Source organism: Struthio camelus, chromosome 32 (genome assembly GCF_040807025.1).
Source record: "Struthio camelus isolate bStrCam1 chromosome 32, bStrCam1.hap1, whole genome shotgun sequence".
Classification (NCBI taxonomy): domain Eukaryota; kingdom Metazoa; phylum Chordata; class Aves; order Struthioniformes; family Struthionidae; genus Struthio; species Struthio camelus.
The window spans coordinates 2,504,382-2,521,964 of record NC_090973.1 but is presented as its reverse complement, the minus strand read 5'-3'; the positions used below and the strand labels follow the sequence as shown (position 1 = coordinate 2,521,964).

The window sequence follows — 17,583 nt, the reverse complement described above, 5'->3', positions numbered from 1 at the left end:
TCCAGAGCTGGTGTGAGCAGTGGCATTAGTAATCTCTGCTTTCCAGGGTCTTTGTGCTGTAGAAATTACCCTGTCCAACAGCAGGGAGCTTGTTAGGTTTTCCTACGAGGTCTGCACTGGATCTCTGTTCTTATGTGTTCACCTGCTTTAATATCACCTTTGGGACTGTAACATGTTCGACATCTCTGCTTCTCTGTCCAATCTGCTACGTTCTGATTGGAGAATGGGTGTAAAGGCTCTTGGAGGAGACAGAGGTAATGTCACCCCCAAAGAAAGGCATGAGAAAAATGTCTAGAGAGGCCTCTTGTTGGCAGCAGAAGAGGCACAAGAGAGAGGAAAGATGTGGCCAAGTGAAGCCCCTTGGGACCACTTCATCTGATTCTCTGAGGTTGGAACTGAACATGACCAGGGCTGAAAAGGAATGTTCTGAGAAAGTCCACTTTCAAAGCCTTTGGGGGAATAAAAGCAACTTCAAGGGATGGAGAGTTGGCCTTGCTGTGTTTCCAGGCCCTTGGGGGCCCTGCCTGCTGCCATGTCAGAGCCAGAGGCCCTGCCTCTGTGTCCCTGATGCACCATACTAAGGCAGCAGAGACCTGAGACTCAAGATCCAAGCCATGTGCCTTCTACTGGCCTATCAGGTACTCAGGAAGAAGTGATCTCACAGTCAGCAGCCAAGCCCTGTGGTTGCTCCTTGCCTATGAGATACTCAGGCCTAAGTGGCCTCAATCAACCGTCAAGCCAAGTGCCTGCTGCTGGCCTATCAGGTACTCAGGCAGCAGTGACCTCCAAATCAACATGTGAGCCTTGTGCCTGCCCTGGGCCTCTGAGGCACGCAGGGAGCTGTGGCCTCGCAATCACCTTCCATGCCATGTGCATTCTGCTGGCCGATCAAGGGCTCTGGCAGAAGTGATCTCAGAATCAAGATCCAAGCCCTGTGTCTGTTGCTGGCCTATGAGGTATTCAGGGAGCACTGACCTGAAGGCATTCAAGCCACATCCCTGCTGCTGGCCTCTCAGTTTCTCCAGCAGGAATGACCTCAAAAGCACATGTCCCACCCATGTGCCTGCTGCTGACCTATCAGGCACTCAGGCAGCAGTGTCCTCACAGTCAGTATCCAAACCATGTGCCTGTTGGGAAGGTAAAAATATTGAATGAAAGGTGCTCCTGAGAAGATAAGGAAGCATCACATGGAAGAGGAACATAATACAGTAATGTGAAAAAAGAAAGCGACAATAATATTCAAAGAGCCTGATACGATGCCTGAGCGTTTCTCAGTAGAAAACCACTCAGTAAGTCGAAAAGTAAAATACATAACCATGTGTGAAAGTATAATGGCATTGAAATGTATGAAGGTGTGCAATAGCAGCATGGTGAGATGCAGCATCACTAATGAGAAACTGCAATGAAATGTGTGTGCTGTTTTGCATAAATGACAGCGTGCGATGGACGGGAGTTACAAAGAGATGGAGAGGTGCTGGGTGCCAGTGGCCCTGGGCTGGAGCAGTGCTGTGAGTTGTGAGCCCTGGGACCCTGCTGCACAGGAGACACCTGTCCTCCTGCCTGGCCCTGAGTGTAGGGGCCCAGGAGAGGTTTGGTCACCTGTGGGGAAAAATCCCCCTCCAGGACCCGAGCCCAGCACCTGTATCTGCAAAGGCAGCAGGAGCAGCCCCATCCCTGGGAGCAGGTTTGGGGCTGGAGCTGGCACAGTGGCTGCGTGCAGTGACACTGCTTGGGGCACTGAGCCCAGAGAGAAACCACCATCTTCCTGGCTTGGGCGCTGCTGCAGGGAGAGCGTGGCGCAGGCTGTCGAGGTCACGTGGGCTGTGGTTTGTGCACCTGCAGGCGAGGCTTTGATCTCCCGATCAGCCCCTGCGAGGGAATAACGGGCCCTTGGGGGAACTCCCAGAGAGTCAGGGGGGGTCTGAATGCCTGGGCTTCCCTGTCTGCTGTCAGAGGAATGAAATGCCCCAGCTCCCTGCTCCTGGCCAAGGCACCCACCGCGGGCTGTCTGGGAAGGGATCAACGAACCCGAGCTCACGGGATGGGTCTCTGGCCATGGCAAAGGGGCCTTTCACTGCTGCCGCTCCTGGCACAGCAGGGCTGTAGCAGGGTCAGGAGCTGTTTCTGTTTCCTTCCCTTCCTGACACAGCTGTCCCAGGTGCAGTCCCAGCTCCATGGTCCCCTTGGCACAGGGACAGCCAGACACTCACACCTTGGGTTCTGGGGCACACACAGCGTATGAGGTGCTCAAAGCTCCCAGTCCCCACACTGGGGTACAAGGGGTGACAGGCCCATTTCCCTGCCACAGTCTGCCCTGTCCCACTGGGGTGGATGCTGTGATGATGCCCCAGAGCAACGACCGTGACATCCGCAGCGGAGCCATCTCTCATATATGGTCATGAACGGCGCTGGAGAAGTTCATTGGAGGGCTGGGCTGTGTCAGAAGGGAGATAACCCCAGATAAAGTCTAAAAAGGTGCCTGCTGCTTCGATTGGCTCCTCCTGCAGCTGGGCCAGCTCCTGCAGATATATACTTCCCTCCCATCTTTGTTGTCCCTTGTGAGTCGCCGGCAGCTGCGGCAGGGAGTGGGGTGCAGCAGGGCAGTGCCGTCAGGGCAGGAGGCTGCGGATGGAGGCAGAGGGACTCCTCGTCCCTCAGGTGCTGTGGCTGCTCCTCTGGGTGCAGCCCTGCAGGGGTAAGTGCCTGCTTCCTTGTCCCACGGCCCCTGGGCCAACGGGCACCAGTGGGGTCATCGGGATCCCTCTGGAAAAGGGGTTTCATCCCACAAAGCAGTGAGACAAGGGGCAGAAGGTGCTCAAGTCCATCCACCCTGTGTGTTTCCTTGTGCTTCTGTGGGTGGGAGAAGGGTATTTGTGCTTCCAGGGCTCATGTGCTTACAGCAGCTGGTGCCTAAGTGTGTTTATAGCTACCTGACCTTGGGCACCCTTTCGGGATGCCTTTTTCCCCCAGCGCTGTGTCCCTGGAGCTGGCAGTGGGTCAGCTGTAGACTGCAGCACTCAGTGATTCCCAGGGCACAGCCAAGCCCCGGAGTGCCTCGGAGGGTTTCTGTGCTGTTCACTGCCCTGTGGTTGGGGTGACCCTCACCTGAGGAGGGGCAATTTCCCCCCCCCCCCAGAGAGAAGGGGACCAGGGTGCCTACACCCATAGCCCAGCAGAGAGGTGTCCTTCCCTGGCCAAGGTTCCATGCCTGGGGCAAGGGCATGGTAGAAATAGGGCTGGTAGAAATCATGGGGATCATCTTGGTGCTCCCTGGGGACCTGGAAAGTCCTATGGGAGGTGGGTGGGGTTGAGTGGTGCCTAGGGCAGGCTGGGGGCAGGGGGCTGGGGGCTCTGAAAAGAACAGCAGTGTGTGTGGAGGCTGGGGGTTCAGGGCTGTTCATGGGGTAGCAGTCTGGGGAGGAGTGGATGCTCTGTGCAGAGCCTGACACAGCGTCCAGGTGGGCATGGGCCAGGTGGAGGGGTGGGAGGAAGTGCCAAAGGCTCTGCAGTGGGAATGTCCCAGCAGGACCAGAGCTGGGCTTCCCCCAGCCCAGTGTAGCATGTGGGGAGAGGAGGGACCCTGACACTGCCCCGGGACAGCCCAGAGGGGAGAGGGCTCACACCCTGGTGCCTGGGACTCGACCCTGGGCAGGGGACCCTGCACAGCCACAGTGCTGGGGCTGGGTGCTCTCCTAACAGGACCCATGTCTGTGTTTGAAGGTGCTGCGGAGGTGAGGCTGGAGGCTGGAGGCAGGCGCTGTGCTGGGAGAGTGGAGGTGAAACACGAGGGCCAGTGGGGGACAGTGTGTGACGATGACTGGGACATGAAAGATGCTGCTGTAGTTTGTAAGCAGCTGGGCTGTGGATCTGCTCGCCAAGCTAGTCAGGAGGCATATTTTGGGCCAGGATCTGGCCCAATTTGGCTGAGTCGTCTTGCCTGTCAAGGAACCGAGACTGTCCTGTCTGAGTGTAGTCATGCTGGTTGGGGTGAACATAGCTGCATTCATGCTTGGGACACTGGAGTGATTTGTTCAGGTAAGGAGTCAGGCATTGCCTCACTTTTGGGGTTGGGCCTGGGATCAGGGGACTAACCAGGCTGTGCCCTGAAGGAGAAATGCATGGGTACCAGAGGAGGTCCTGACATGGCTATTCTGGCTGCCAAGCTGGGACTGTTGCTGCTGATGTCCCTGGGGAAAGCCCCAGGTGATCCCACTGCAGTGCTGCACAGACCTCGTGAAGGTCCTGGGGGGCTCAGCCCACCCTCAGGCGGTGCTTCAAGCTGGGAGATGAATCCCCCATCCTGCCCCGCGAGGTCTCCTGGTCTCCATCGATCTCCTCCTGTTCTGCCAGGACCTGGCTGGCAGTGCTGGAGTTTCCCATGCCCCAGACACCAGGGACGACTTGCTCGGCACCCCACAGCCAGGGAACGACAGGAGATGGCCAGGGCCACTTGGGTCATTTCCCTCACCAATGCAAGTCCCTCAGCTGAACCGAAGGGGCTTTTCAGAGGGAAGAGCAGGGCCTGGGGCAGAGGAGCAGGGTGGCATGCAGCACCTCGCACCCCATGCCCAGGGCTGCCCCATGAGGACTGGTCCCATGCAGGCTCGGGGCTTGGTGGCTGCAGGGCTGTCGGCTGCTCCCTCCCATGTCACCACATGCTCAGGCCAGCCTTGCAGGGTCCCCAAGGTTGTCACAGCCCCATGGGGAATGCAGCATGTCCAGGCGGCGCTGACCCACTGTCCAGCCACTCCTGCTGGCCCCCAGCTCCCCACACTGCCCAATGCCACAGGGCTTTGCCAGCACGCACTGACGTTCATCTGTGCCTGCTTTTGCAGTGTGCACTGGTGTTGGGCCAGGGCTGTACACAGGTCCCCTGCTCCTCTGCCTGGTTGCTGGCCTGCGACATGTGCACCCCAGGCAGCGCGCTGTGGCCCTGCCTGAAGACACCCCTCCCCAGGCATGCGTCAGAGGGGGCAGCTGGCCCAGACACTGACCCGGTTACAGCTGCACCATTTCTGTGCCTGGGACATGTCTCCCTGCACAGACACCCCAACACCCCAGGACACCCCCGGGAACAGGTTGCATTTTGGGCTGCTCCAAGACAAATTCCTCAGCCTGGCCCTGAGCTCCCCAGAGGCTGAGCAGGCTGCAGCAGCCATGAACACCTGGGCCTGTTTTCCTGGACCAGGTGCTGCAGTGCCGAGCAGCACCTGTGGCTGTGGGGTCTGGGGTAGTCACCAGTCCTGGGTGCTGTGTTGGGGGTGAGAGGAGGTGCAGGGGGCCCTGAGGGGTTTGTGTCATCAACACCCACTGACAGCTGCTGTTGGGATGTTCATGGGGCATTTTCGATGTGGCTGCCTTGGAAATCATGTGGGAGGCAGGTATATAACTGCCAGAAGCCTCTGTGAACTCCCTGTCATCGGTGGGTTTTTCCAGGATTTGTCCAGCTGGTTGGAGGAGACAGCCCCTGCTCAGGACGTGTGGAGATCAGAGATGGAGACCAGTGGAGAACAGTCTGTGACTCACACTTTGATCTCAAAGCTGCCAACGTTATCTGCAGGGAGCTGCAGTGCGGCACAGCCCTGTCCGTCCCTGGAGCAGCTCCCTTTGGAGAGGGGGTCGGTCCCACCTGGGACAAAGAGCTGCAGTGTGTGGGGAATGAATCCTTCCTCCCCTCCTGCCCCAGGATGTCCCTCAGCAACCAGACCTGCAGCCACGCGAATGATGCTGGTGTCACCTGCACACGTGAGCATTCAGGGAGGAGGTGTGAAATGCCTCCTGTGACCTGTGTGCTGTGGGGTAAGGGAGCAGGGAAGCGACTGCACTCAGCGTGGTGTGAGTCCAGGAGGGGTGGAGTCATTGTCTGCAATCTTGAAATGATGTGGAAGGAGGAGAAAGGGCTGCTATCCCTTTGGCGTCTCCTTGAACACCTGAGGGTGCAAGAGCACAAAGCCCTCCTCACTTTTTCTCCTCTTTCCCCAGAATACACAGGGTTCAGGCTGGTGAATGGCAGCACGGCGTGTTCGGGGCGGGTGGAGATCCAGGTGCTGGGGACCTGGGGAACCCTCTGTGACTCTCGCTGGGACCTCCCCGATGCGCACGTTCTCTGTCATCAGCTCAATTGTGGGTTTGCTGAGTCCGTTCGTGGAGGAGGGCATTTTGGGAGAGGAACCGGCCCTGTCTGGAGAGACACCTTCCACTGTGACGGGACCGAATCCCATTTGGGACAGTGCCCTGTGACTGCCCTGGGGGCCTTCCCATGCTCACATGACAATGATGCTGGTGTTGTTTGCTCAGGTGAGTTCAGGGAAAATGCAGGATTAACTAAACTTACCCCTTGTGTGTGACACAGCAACCCAAAGCAATGACAAACTGAATTTCTTCCTGGAGAAGCCCTGGCTTCCAGTGGAGGGGTTCAAAGGGCTTTGCCAGCAGGCAGACCATTTTACCTGGTGAGAAAGGAGGAGTGAGCACAAAGGAGGCATCTCTGCCTCCCGGGGCAGATAGTTCAAGTACCGGGGGCCAGCATGAGGCCTGGGCTCCTCTACTCTCCTCCTGCAGCACAGGCACAGGATGAAGCTGCAGGACACAGTTCCCTCCTTCTAGCAAACAGCCCCTTCCTAGACCTGCAGAGAGTGCTGCAGACTGCGATCCGACTGCCCGCAGGGGCTGCTCTGGGTGCATCCGGCAGGAGCAGTCCCTGAGGCTGAGCTGCACAGCAGGGCTGGGATGTGCCCTCGCTTCTTGTCAGTATGAGTTCCAAACTCATGCTGTTTTGTCAGAAAGACCCCCTCCTCCTGCTTCCTGCGGAGGACACCAGCTCCCAGTCCCCGATCCATGAGGATGCAGAGGGGCAGAGACGTGTGGGCTCTCCCCTGGGTGTCACAGCAGGGGCTAGTCCCAGTGTGGAGACAGAGCAAGGCTGGTGTTCATCCTGTGCATGATTAGAGTGAAAAAAGACAACAAATCCCTTGGAAAACTGCCATCCTTGAGAATCACAGAATCACAGAATCACAGAATCGTTTAGGTTGGAAGGGACCTCTGGAGATCATCTCGTCCAACCTCCCTGCTCAAGCAGGGTCACCTAGAGCATATTGCCCAGGATCACATCCAGACGGGTTTTGAATATCTCCAGCGAAGGAGACTCCACCACCCCTCTGGACAACCTGTTCCAATGCTCTGTCACCCTCACAGTGAAGAAGTTTTTTCTCAGGTTCAGATGGAACTTCCTGTGGTTCAGTTTCTGCCCATTGCCTCTTGTCCTGTTGCTGGGCACCACGGAGAAGAGGCTGGCCTCATCCTCTTGACACTCCCCCTTCAGATACTTGTACACATTTATGAGATCCCCTCTCAATCTTCTCTTCTCCAGGCTGAACAGGCCCAGCTCTTGCAATCTTTCTTCATAGGAGAGATGCTCCAGCCCTCTAATCATCTTGGTAGCCCTCCGCTGGACTCTCTCCAGGAGTGCCATGTCCCTCTTGTACTGGGGAGCCCAGAACTGGACACAGTACTCCAGGTGAGGCCTCACCAGGGCTGAATAGAGGGGCAGGATCACCTCCCTCGACCTGCTGGCAACACTCTGCCTAATGCACCCTAGGATCCCATTGGCCTTCTTGGCCACAAGGGCACACTGCTGGCTCATGTTTAACTTGTTGTCCACCAGCACTCCCAGGTCCTTCTCGGCAGAGCTACTTTCCAACAGGTCAGTCCCCAGCCTGTACTGGTGCATGGGATTATTCCTGCCTAGGTGCAGGACCTTGCACTTGCCTTTGTTGAACTTCATGAGGTTCCTCTCCGCCCACCTCTCCAGCCTGTCCAGGTCCCTCTGAATGGCAGCACAGTCTTCTGGTGTGTCAGCCACTCCCCCCAGTTTAGTATCATCAGCAAACTTGCTGAGGGTGCACTCTGTCCCTTCCTCCAGGTCATTGATGAATATATTGAACAAGACTGGGCCCAGGACTGACCCCTGGGGGACACCACTAGCCACAGGCCTCCAACTTGACTCTGCGCCATTCACCACAACCCTCTGAGCTCGGCCATCCAGCCAGTTCTCAAGCCACCTCACCGTCCACTCATCTAGCCCACACTTCCTGAGCTTACCTAGGAGGATGTGATGGGAGACAGTGTCAAAAGCCTTGCTGAAGTCCAGAAAGACAACATCCACTGCTCTGCCCTCATCTACCCAGCCAGTCATTCTGTCATAGAAGGCTATCAGATTGGTCAAGCATGATTTCCCTTTGGTGAATCCATGCTGACTACTCCTGATCACCTTCTTGTCCTCCAGATGCTTAGTGATGACCTCCAGGATGAGCTGTTCCATCACCTTTCCCGGGATGGAGGTGAGGCTGACAGGCCTGTAGTTTCCTGGCTCCTCCTTCTTGCCCTTTTTGAAGACTGGCGTGACATTGGCTTTCTTCCAGTCCTCAGGCACCTCTCCTGATCTCCAGGACCTTTCAAAGATGATGGAGAGAGGCCTAGCGATAACATCCGCCAGCTCCCTCAGCACTCGTGGGTGCATCCCATCGGGGCCCATGGATTTGTGGATGTCAAGTTTGGACAAAAGATCTCTAACCCGATCCTCCTCAACCAAGGGAGAGTCTTCCTTTCTCCAGCCTTCCTCTCTTTTCTCCAAGGTCTGGAATTCCTCAGGACTGGCCTTAGCAGTGAAGACAGAAGCAAAGAAGGCATTCAATAACTCTGCCTTCTCTGTATCCTTTGTCGCCAGGGCACCCGCCCCTTTCAGCAGCGGGCCCACGTTTTCCCTAGTCTTCCTTTTGCTATTGATGTATTTGAAGAAGGCCTTCTTGTTGTCCTTGACATCCCTTGCCAGATTTAATTCCAACTGGGCCTTAGCCTTCCTTGTCGCATCCCTGCACGCTCTGACAACGTCCCTGTATTCCTCCCAAGTGGCCTGTCCCCTTTTCCACATTCTGTACACTTCCTTCTTCTGCTGGAGTTTGGCCAGGAGTTCCTTGCTCATCCATGCAGGTCTCCTGCCCGCTTTGCTGAACTTCTTCCTCAGAGGGATGCACTGATCCTGAGCCTGGAGGAAGTGACGCTTGAATATTAACCAGCTCTCTTGGACCCCTCTTCCTTCTAGGGCCCTACCCCAGGAGATTCCCTTAAGTAGGTCCCCGAAGAGGCCAAAGTCAGCTCTCCTGAAGTCCAGCGTTGCAATCCTACTCATTGCCCTGCTCCCTCCTCGCAGGATCCTGAACTCCACCATCTCATGGTCACTGCAGCCAAGGCTGCCCCCAACCTTCACATCTCCAACTAGACCTTCTTTGTTCGTTAGTACAAGGTCTAGCATTGCACCTCTCCTCGTTGGCGTCTCCACCACCTGGGTCAAGAAATTATCATCAATGCTCTGCAGGAACCTCTTTGACTGTTTGTGCCTAGCTGTGCTGTCTTCCCAACAGATGTCAGGGTGGTTGAAGTCTCCCATGAGAACCAGGGCCTGTGATCGTGAGGCTTCTTCCAGCTGTCTGTAGAAGGCCTCATCGATGACTTCCTCCTGATCAGGTGGCCTGTAGTAAACCCCCACAACAGTGTCACCCATGTTACCTTGCCCTTTAATCCTTACCCATAGGCTCTCAACTTGCTCTTCATCCACCCCGAGGCAGAGCTCCATACATTCTAGTTGCTCCCTCACATAAAGAGCAACTCCACCACCTCGCCTTCCTGGCCTGTCTTTCCTAAAAAGCACATAGCCATCCATGACAGCATCCCAGTCATGTGAACTATCCCACCATGTCTCTGTCACTGCAATGAGATCATGGCCCTGCGACCGCACACAGACCTCTAACTCTTCCTGCTTATTCCCCATGCTGCGTGCATTGGTATACAGGCATTTGAGAGAGCCAGTCAAGCACACAGGCTTCCCAGAAGAGGTGCAAGAGGATCCTCCATAGCCATGTTGCATGCTGTCTCCCCTGGTTGTATGCACCCGCTGGAGGCATCCTGACTTCAACGGTGTTTTACTGACTCCCCTGCCACTATACCACTCCCCTTCCCCCATCTTGCCTAGTTTAAAGCCCTCCTTACCAGGCTGGCCAATCTGTTGGCAAAGACGCGCGTGCCCCGCTTGGTAAGGTGGATCCCGTCTCTCCCCATCAGCTGTTGATCTTCAAACAGGGTCCCATGGTCATAGAAACCAAAGCCCTGTTGCCAACACCAGCGGCGCAGCCAGCTGTTAACTTGGAAAATTCGTCTACTCCTCCTCCTGTCCTTTCCCCTCACAGGCAAGATTGAGGAGAAAACGACCTGGGCTCCCAGACCCTTCACCACCATTCCCAGAGCTCTGAAGTCCCGTTTGATGGTTTCCAGTTTGCCTTTCGTGTCATTAGCACCCACATGGAAGATCAGCAGAGGGTAGTAGTCTGATGCATGGACAAGCCTTGGCAGTCTTTCCACGACATCTCTTATTCGAGCCCCTGGCAGGCAGCAAACCTCTCTGGACAAGAGATCAGGTCGGCAGATAGGTGCCTCTGTCCCCTGCAGCAGGGAGTCACCCACAACAATCACTCGCCGTTTCTTCCGGGGGTTCCTGCACGGCACAGGGTCTGCCAGGCCAGTTGCCTCCCTTGGAGCCATGCCCAGCTCCTCCTCGGCTTGGAGGGCGCTAAACTTGTTCTTCAAGGGTAAGTCTTGAGGAGGAGCAAGAGCCTTTCTCCTTCTGCGAGAGGTCACCAGCTTCCAGCCCTCTTCAACAGCGTTATGATGCACCTTTACACACGGTGCTGAGCCCTCTGACACCTCCGCTGCAGTCGGGGCAGGGGACTCCCGGAGCTGAACAATCTCCGAGAACACCCTGTCAATCTCCCGCTCATCCTCTCGGATGCTACGCAGCCTACTAACCTCCTCCTGTAACTCCTTTATCTGGTGACGCAATTGGTCAACCACAGCACACCTCACACAGGAGAGCTGACTGTCAGTCCAGGCCTCGCGGAGAGGCCCCAGGCACTCCCTGCAGCCTGACACCTGCAGAGCTGCATCTGCTGTCTGAGGGTCTGTCTGGGTTGAGGCCTCAGACACAGCCAATGCAGCACCTCCCGCAGCCATTGGGGAACGTGCTCTGCGGCGTGTCATGACCATGCCCGGGGAAGGACACACCACTGTGCAAAATGGAGAGATGCCTTCTTTGCCTTCTGGCGCCCTTCTGCGCGAACTGCTGCGCAAACTGCTGCGTCTGTTCGCTGCCTCTGTTGGCTGCGCTCACTGAGCTCTGTTGAGCTCCTCACTGTGAGCTGGATACGGATGGGTGAGCTCCAGGGTGTCCAAAGGCATCAGGAATGGGAGACACATGGCAGGGTGCAGGGCTCCTCGGTGTCACAGAGAGTCCAGGGCATTCCCCCTCTCTCTCTGGGCAGGGCCCTCTGGCTCCCTGCGGCTGATGGATGGAGGGAGCCGGTGTGATGGGCGAGTGGAGATGCCCCTGCATGGGACGTGGAGCAGAGTCCTGGATGACCAGTGGGACATGAACGATGCCAGCGTGATGTGCCAGCAGCTCCAGTGCGGAGAGGCAGAGCAGGCCTACAACCCACCAAAGCCGGAGCGAGGGAGGGGCCCTGTGGGTCTGAGAAGGGTCCAGTGTGCAGGGAAGGAGACTCGCCTGACCCTCTGCAACACCTCGCTGCCTGAGGCAGCGCTAGCAGGAATTGCTGAGGACGTGGGGGTGGTTTGCTCGGGTGAGTCGCTCTGACAGTTCCCGAAGCACTGCACTGCCCCGTGCCGTAAGGCCTGACGAACGGGGTTTCTCCTGGCTGCAGGGAGCCGGCGGGTCCGGCTGGTGAATGGGACAGGGCGCTGTGCTGGAAGAGTGAAGATCTACTACCAGGGCACCTGGGGGACCGTCTGCGATGACTCCTGGGACCTGTCCGACGCCACTGTCGTTTGCCGTCAGCTGGGCTGTGGAGTGGCTGTGCAGGCGACCGGCTCTGCTCGTTACGGAGGAGGCTCTGGGCAGATCTGGCTGGACGACGTGAAGTGCTCCGGGGGTGAAGCTGCTCTCTGGGTCTGCCCTCACGGGGGCTGGGGGCAGCACAACTGCAGGCACAAAGAGGACGCAGGAGTTGTCTGCTCAGGTCTGTGCTGGGAGTGGTGATGGGAGCCTGGTGCCTGGGGAGGTAGGGATGAGGGGAGAGCAGGGCATGGCTGAGACTGCCCCTGGCTGCCCCGAGCCCCCTTCCTGCCCCCGTCCTGGGGACACCTGTGCACTGTCCCCATTGGACCTCGTGAGGGTTATAGGGAGAGCCCAGCCGTCCGCAAGGGTTAGAGGGGAGGGCACTGCTGCACCTTAGGGACTTCTCTCTGCTCCCTGGGTGAAAGGGTGACTTGCCAGCAGTGCCCTCTGCCTCTCTGAGCCCTGAGGTAGCCAGAAGGGTCCCTGTTTCTTGGAGTAACCCTTCCTGCCCATGGATGCTGCAGAATAACCTGGGGCATTGTCAGGGGTGCTTTAGGTTTCTCTCTCCTCACCCCCGGACCAGCTTGTTCCCTCCAACTTTGTGCCTTTCCTTTCAGAGTTCATGGCCCTGAGGCTGGAGAACAGCGATGGCTGCTCTGGGCGCCTGCAGGTTTTCTACAACGGGACATGGGGCAGTGTTTGTTCCAACTCGATGACTCCTGACACCGTGTCCCTGGTGTGCAAACAGCTGGGCTGTGGAGATGGAGGGTCCATTGAAATAAATGTTCCAAGTGGCAGGGTGTCTGGCCCCACATGGCTGGATCATGTTGAGTGTGGGAAGACAAACAGCTCCTTTTGGCAGTGCCCCTCTGCTCCCTGGAACCCACAGTCATGTGATGACCAATGAGAAGTGACCCACATCACCTGCAATGGTAAGGCTGGAGCTACCTGGGCGCAAAGGCTCACACCAGGTCTTGCTCCCTGTTCAGCAAGGTGCAACGCAGAGAAACAGCTTGGAGTGGCTTTTACTTTGTGTTTCAGGCCGTTCTGCTGTCAGTGACACAAACACAACATCAGCTCTCAGAGTGACACACATCCATCAGCAATAGCTGTCCTGAGCTCCCTGCATAGCCCAAGGAGAGGCAGAGGCAGAGGCACCTCCAGGTGATGCCTCTTCCACCTTACCTTGGACACTTCCGGAGGTGCCTGTTGCTCTCTGTTGCCCGTAGAGAGGGCCCAGACAACCACCTATTAGCTTGGGAAGTCCATGCAGAGCATCCCACTCATGGCTGTGGTTTGCTGAGGGAATGGGAAGGGAGAGAGTGCAACCAGTCCTGGTGGCTGAAGGTTCTGTAGGAAACAGGCCCTGGCCAGGGCACTGCTGGCACCGGAGCTCAGACAAGCCTCCCCTCTGGGAACATCCGTCTGCTCCATTGCTAGTCATTAGCCCTTGGAGGGTGAACAGTCAAGGGTAGCCCTGGAATGCAGCGCTGTTATACACTGCATTACTGGGAGTTTCAGCTGTGTCCATGACCAAGGAGGCAGTGGGAGGTTCACGCACAGGTCAGTCCTGCTCCCACCTGCATGACCCCCGTGAAGCAGCCCCTTCAGCACAGTATTTCCTTCTGCAGGGAGATGACCAGAAACCTCCTCAGCCCCAGTGGCCAAGTGCCCCAACTCTACGAGCTGCACAGGTACTGCTCCTCTGTGTGTCCTTCTTCCCTGGCCAGGCTCTCCCAGCTGCCCCAGTGATGTGGGGGTTTCTACCTTTTCCAGAGATGGAGAAGATTCGTGCCGTGGGAGGAGAGGACCGGTGCTCGGGCAGAGTGGAGGTTTGCATATAGCATGAGGGTGACATTGCCCCAGGCCATCTCCCCAGGGATGCTGTTGTCATTGGGGATGTGGCTGTGGTGCCTAGACAGAGCAGTGGGGTTGGGCTGTGAGGTCAGTCCTGGGCTAGCCCAGGGGGAAGGACTGGGTGACCACGTCGGGGTCTGATCTCCTGTCCCCATGTCCCTGTGCCAACCCTGCCTCTGTCTCAGGCTCCAGGAGGTCCCTGGAGCCCTTCTCTGAGGCCGTGTACCAGGAGATCGACTACCTGGACGTGGGAGAAGGAGGCGCGGTTCAGTCACTCAGGTCAGTGTGGGTCCCTCGTGGGAGGGAGCACGTCTGCAGGGCCCTTTCCCCTGGCCTTGACCCAGGGCAGGACCTTGGCAGCCCCCAGGCCAGTGGTCCCCGCAGCGCTGGGCCATGGGGGTCTGAGGGGAGAGCAGCGCAGTGCTGGGCTCAGGAGAGGAGCTGCCTCCCCACCAGCTCTGCCTGTCCCAGCCCAGGGCACAGCGCCTCCCTGCCTGCCCCACTGCACCCCGAGGTTGTGCCTGGTGGGTGAGGGAGGAGGCTGTCCCCGGGCAGCTTGGAAAGGCCCTTTGAGATGAGGTTGTCCCATGGGAGCAGGAGGAGTCCTGAGCCCTCCTCCCCATGCAGTCCCTGCTGTGTGGGTGCCCATCCCCAGCAGCTCTGGCCATGAGCAGGGTCATCAGGGCTCACTCCGATAACACCTGCTGCTCCTCTTGCCAGGCTCCTCTTCAGAGAGGTCCCTGACCAAGCTGCAACCCGAGCCTAGAGACAGTGAGGAGGAGGATGGTCCTGGGTCAGCACCAGGTAATGGAGGGGGAGACAGAGGAAAGGTCGGTCTCTCCTCCCTGTAGCTGTGTGACCAGCAGCAGTGTCACTGAGTGTCACCATCAGGGTGGGGAGGAATCGCCCTCGGGAGCGACTCCAGAGCCGTGCAGAGTGGGCGAGGGTCAGACGTGCCCATCAGAGCTGGATGCCTGCAGCCCTGTGCCCTACAGGGTCACAGGAGGACTTCCTGGGCTCGACCTGTCCCTGCCTCCAGCAGGCCCCAAGCTCGCCCCAAGGAGCTGAGCCGCAAGGCACCGGCATCTCCCCAAGCACACAGGGAGTCTCCACAGCCAGCTCTGGTGCAGAGCCCGGCACTGCCGACCCTGTGGCTGGGCGAGAAGGGATCCCCACTGTCGCGCACACGCTCCTGTGACCCCAGGGGAGGTGGGCAGGATGCTGGGTCTCCTGTGACCCCACCAACACTAGCATCTCAGCCCCTCATTCCTGCATGCCCTTGCTTCCTCTGCTCTGCGGGAGGGCTCTTCTCATTGCCACCTGCTCCCCTCTCCTTTCAGATGTCCCTGTTCTGCCCAGAGGTGACCCAGCAGACGGCTATGATGATGCCAGGGAAGTCTCTGACCCTGGGGAGGATCTTGTTCCTGGGCAGGGAGATTGGGAAGCACCCAGGGATGCGGAGGAAGGAGTCGGACCTGGGGAGGCCCAGAGAGGTGAGGGGGAAACGCAGTGGGGCTGGTGCCTGGGGTGCCGTCGGTGGAGCCCGGAGAGTCACTGCACACTGAGAGCTTGACGTGCCGGGATGGGGAGGGAACCTGCCCCAGGAGTTTTCCTAGTGGGGAAACTGGGGGGAGATAACAGGCTGAAAATCTCAGGGAGGTGAGAGGAGGGGGAGGAAGGGGATTTACAGCCCAGGAGGGGCACACGCACGGGGCCAACTGCAACACACCGACCTTGCTGCTTCCAGGGGAGAGCCTGCACTCCCGCGAAAGTGACAGGGCCCCTGGAGCCGAGAGAGCTGCCCTATGCCTGCCCCCTGTGGACACAGGCTACGATGATGCTGAAGAGGCATCTCTGGCACGTCCCCATGAGGACACCAAGGCTGTGAGACTGGACCCTGGTGCCAAAAGGTCCCTGAGCCCGGGGCCAGGGGAGCCCACCTCTGCCATGCGGTTGGGAGCTCCTGGGATGGAAGAGAGGTCTGTGCAGCTGGGAGAGCCTTGAGTGCCAGAGACCAGTCTCCCTTCTCCCACTGGTGTCAAAAATTTTTCTATTAGAGCATTTTTTTTTCTATTTTCATGTCTCTACTTTTATGCCATGCATTGGTATTTGTTCTTATTAAAACCATTTGGGAGTTTGATCCAGAGCTGGTGCTTCCCTCCCCACGTGTTGGGGTGTCTCCTTGAGGCTGATCAGGGAGAGCAAAGCACCAAGAAACTGCAGCAGGGAAGGGGCACGTCTTGGGAGCAGCAGGCTCTGAGACAGGCTGTGTGCCTGCAAGCATCCATGGTCCCTGGAGGGTGGGAATAGTGAGCAGCCCAGCTAGGGGATATTCCTGCTGGCAGAGACATTTCCATCCTGCAACCACACACAAGAGTTTCCAGCCAAAGTGGGTCTCTCCGCAGGGTCCTGTAATGCAGGGTCCAGTAATGCCCCTCTGGGCAGGGAGGTCCAGACTCCTCACCCCGGGAGTGCCCCCGCTTGCTCTTTTCCCAGGGGCTGTGCCTGGGCCTCCCTGTCCCAAGGCATGGTGGCCACCACAGAGCTGCAGTGACAGGGTTAGCTCTGCTCTGCGGCCCCACAGGAGTGAGCCTGGAGGTGACAGCAGGGCCCTGAACACCCCAGCCAACCCCAGAGGGCTCATTGCCCAGGGATCACCTCCCCACAGTGGTTGGGAGGCAGCTCTGCTTCCCGCTGCCCCAGCACATGGCACAGAGCAGGTTGTTTGGGTGCCCGGGGCTGGGATTTCCCCTCCTCTGGCTCTGCAGGGACCCCTGTTTCCAGGGGCTGCTCCTGGTTCCCACAGCCCTCATGGACCCCCGAGCACTCCTGGCACAGCCCAGAGCTGGCTCCTTCCCGGCAGGCGGCACCAGGGCCCTGGGCAGCTCTGGGACCCCCCTTCTGCTCCCATCCCACCCCTCTGCCCTCTTGCTGCTGGGCTGGGGGGGCAGGAGAAGGAGCTGCCTCGCCTGGGGTGCCTGCCAGGTTGGGTCTGTGCAGGGGAATATCTGTGTGCAGGGCGCAGGGGACAGGAGCAGGCAGTGGTGGGAAGGGACGTTTCCTTCAGCAGGGCAGGAGGCAGAAGAGGAAGAGGGCAGGGGACTGGAGAAGGGATCACCCCAACACGCGGGCTCCAGCATGCATGATCCAAAGTCATGGATCAGCCCCCAGCCTCGGGACGGGCCCATCCCCGAGGCTGCTCATAAGGGCGTATTTCAATGGCAGAAAACATTTCATGTCCATCCCTAAAGCTGGTGCCGATGGGAGCTGAGACAGGATCCCTGTTCCTAGGCTGGGATTTTAACGGGCTGAGCCCCACTGCCCACAGGCGAGACCCTCTCACACAGGAGACAACTGGGGAGGAGGGTTCGGTGGTTGTGCAGCATCTGGCACCCAAACTGCCCTCCCTCCTCCAGCTGGGGGCAGGTCTCCGATCTCCGCATCCCGCTGGCCCTTCCTGAGGGGTTCCCCATACCACACACTGATGGGCAGTGGGGCTAAGGCCGAGCACACAAAAACACACTCCACCTTTGTCCTGGCTCATTTCCTTTCCCACACTGAGCTGACACCTGATCTACTCAGAGAGATCTCCTGCAATGGGGAAGAGTCACCAAATGCCTCTGTGTCTGTATCTATAGGATCTATGTTAATATCTATATGTAAAAAATGTTGAGATTCTGTGACTAAACTGGCAGTTTTTGAGAGTAGCATTTTTTCCTGCTTTAATTTTCTTTTCCTACATTGAAATTATTTATGTACCCTATTTTTTCCTTTGCATTTTTTTCTTTCCTTCATCATCCCCTCCTCCCACTACTTATGCACCC

At 57.8% G+C, this 17,583-nt stretch overlaps 3 protein-coding genes across 3 annotated transcripts in view; all 3 read left to right on the top strand.

Annotated features, from left to right (window-relative positions):
* The window catches only part of LOC138063507 (maestro heat-like repeat-containing protein family member 7), a 330,369-nt gene that overhangs the window by 67,692 nt on the left and 245,094 nt on the right, over positions 1-17,583 (top strand). The window lies entirely within an intron of this gene.
* LOC138063465 (scavenger receptor cysteine-rich type 1 protein M130-like) lies at positions 2,573-13,520 on the top strand. The gene is made up of 8 exons (XM_068923099.1): positions 2,573-2,695; positions 3,721-4,035; positions 5,437-5,745; positions 5,983-6,297; positions 11,370-11,687; positions 11,769-12,083; positions 12,520-12,834; positions 12,944-13,520. Exons 1-7 carry the CDS (start codon positions 2,629-2,631, stop codon positions 12,807-12,809), a joined length of 1,929 nt encoding a protein of 642 aa, XP_068779200.1. The 5' UTR covers positions 2,573-2,628; the 3' UTR covers positions 12,810-12,834; positions 12,944-13,520.
* LOC138063509 (uncharacterized) lies at positions 13,681-15,832 on the top strand. The gene is made up of 5 exons (XM_068923124.1): positions 13,681-13,734; positions 13,945-14,038; positions 14,480-14,563; positions 15,100-15,252; positions 15,507-15,832. The coding sequence occupies exons 1-5, from the start codon at positions 13,681-13,683 to the stop codon at positions 15,761-15,763; spliced, it is 642 nt and encodes a 213-aa protein (XP_068779225.1). The 3' UTR covers positions 15,764-15,832.

What these genes read in the sequence shown, in the direction of transcription:
- LOC138063509 (XM_068923124.1), top strand. Translation starts at nt 13,681, where the DNA reads ATGGAGAAGATTCGTGCCGTGGGAGGAGAGGACCGGTGCTCGGGCAGA. An exon ending in TGGTCCTGGGTCAGCACCAG is followed by an intron (nt 14,564 to 15,099) that starts GTAATGGAGGGG and finishes CTCTCCTTTCAG; the next exon opens with ATGTCCCTGTTCTGCCCAGA. An exon ending in ACCTGGGGAGGCCCAGAGAG is followed by an intron (nt 15,253 to 15,506) that starts GTGAGGGGGAAA and finishes TGCTGCTTCCAG; the next exon opens with GGGAGAGCCTGCACTCCCGC.
- LOC138063465 (XM_068923099.1), top strand. Translation starts at nt 2,629, where the DNA reads ATGGAGGCAGAGGGACTCCTCGTCCCTCAGGTGCTGTGGCTGCTCCTC. An exon ending in CTGGGTGCAGCCCTGCAGGG is followed by an intron (nt 2,696 to 3,720) that starts GTAAGTGCCTGC and finishes CTGTGTTTGAAG; the next exon opens with GTGCTGCGGAGGTGAGGCTG. An exon ending in CGTGGGGGTGGTTTGCTCGG is followed by an intron (nt 11,688 to 11,768) that starts GTGAGTCGCTCT and finishes TCCTGGCTGCAG; the next exon opens with GGAGCCGGCGGGTCCGGCTG.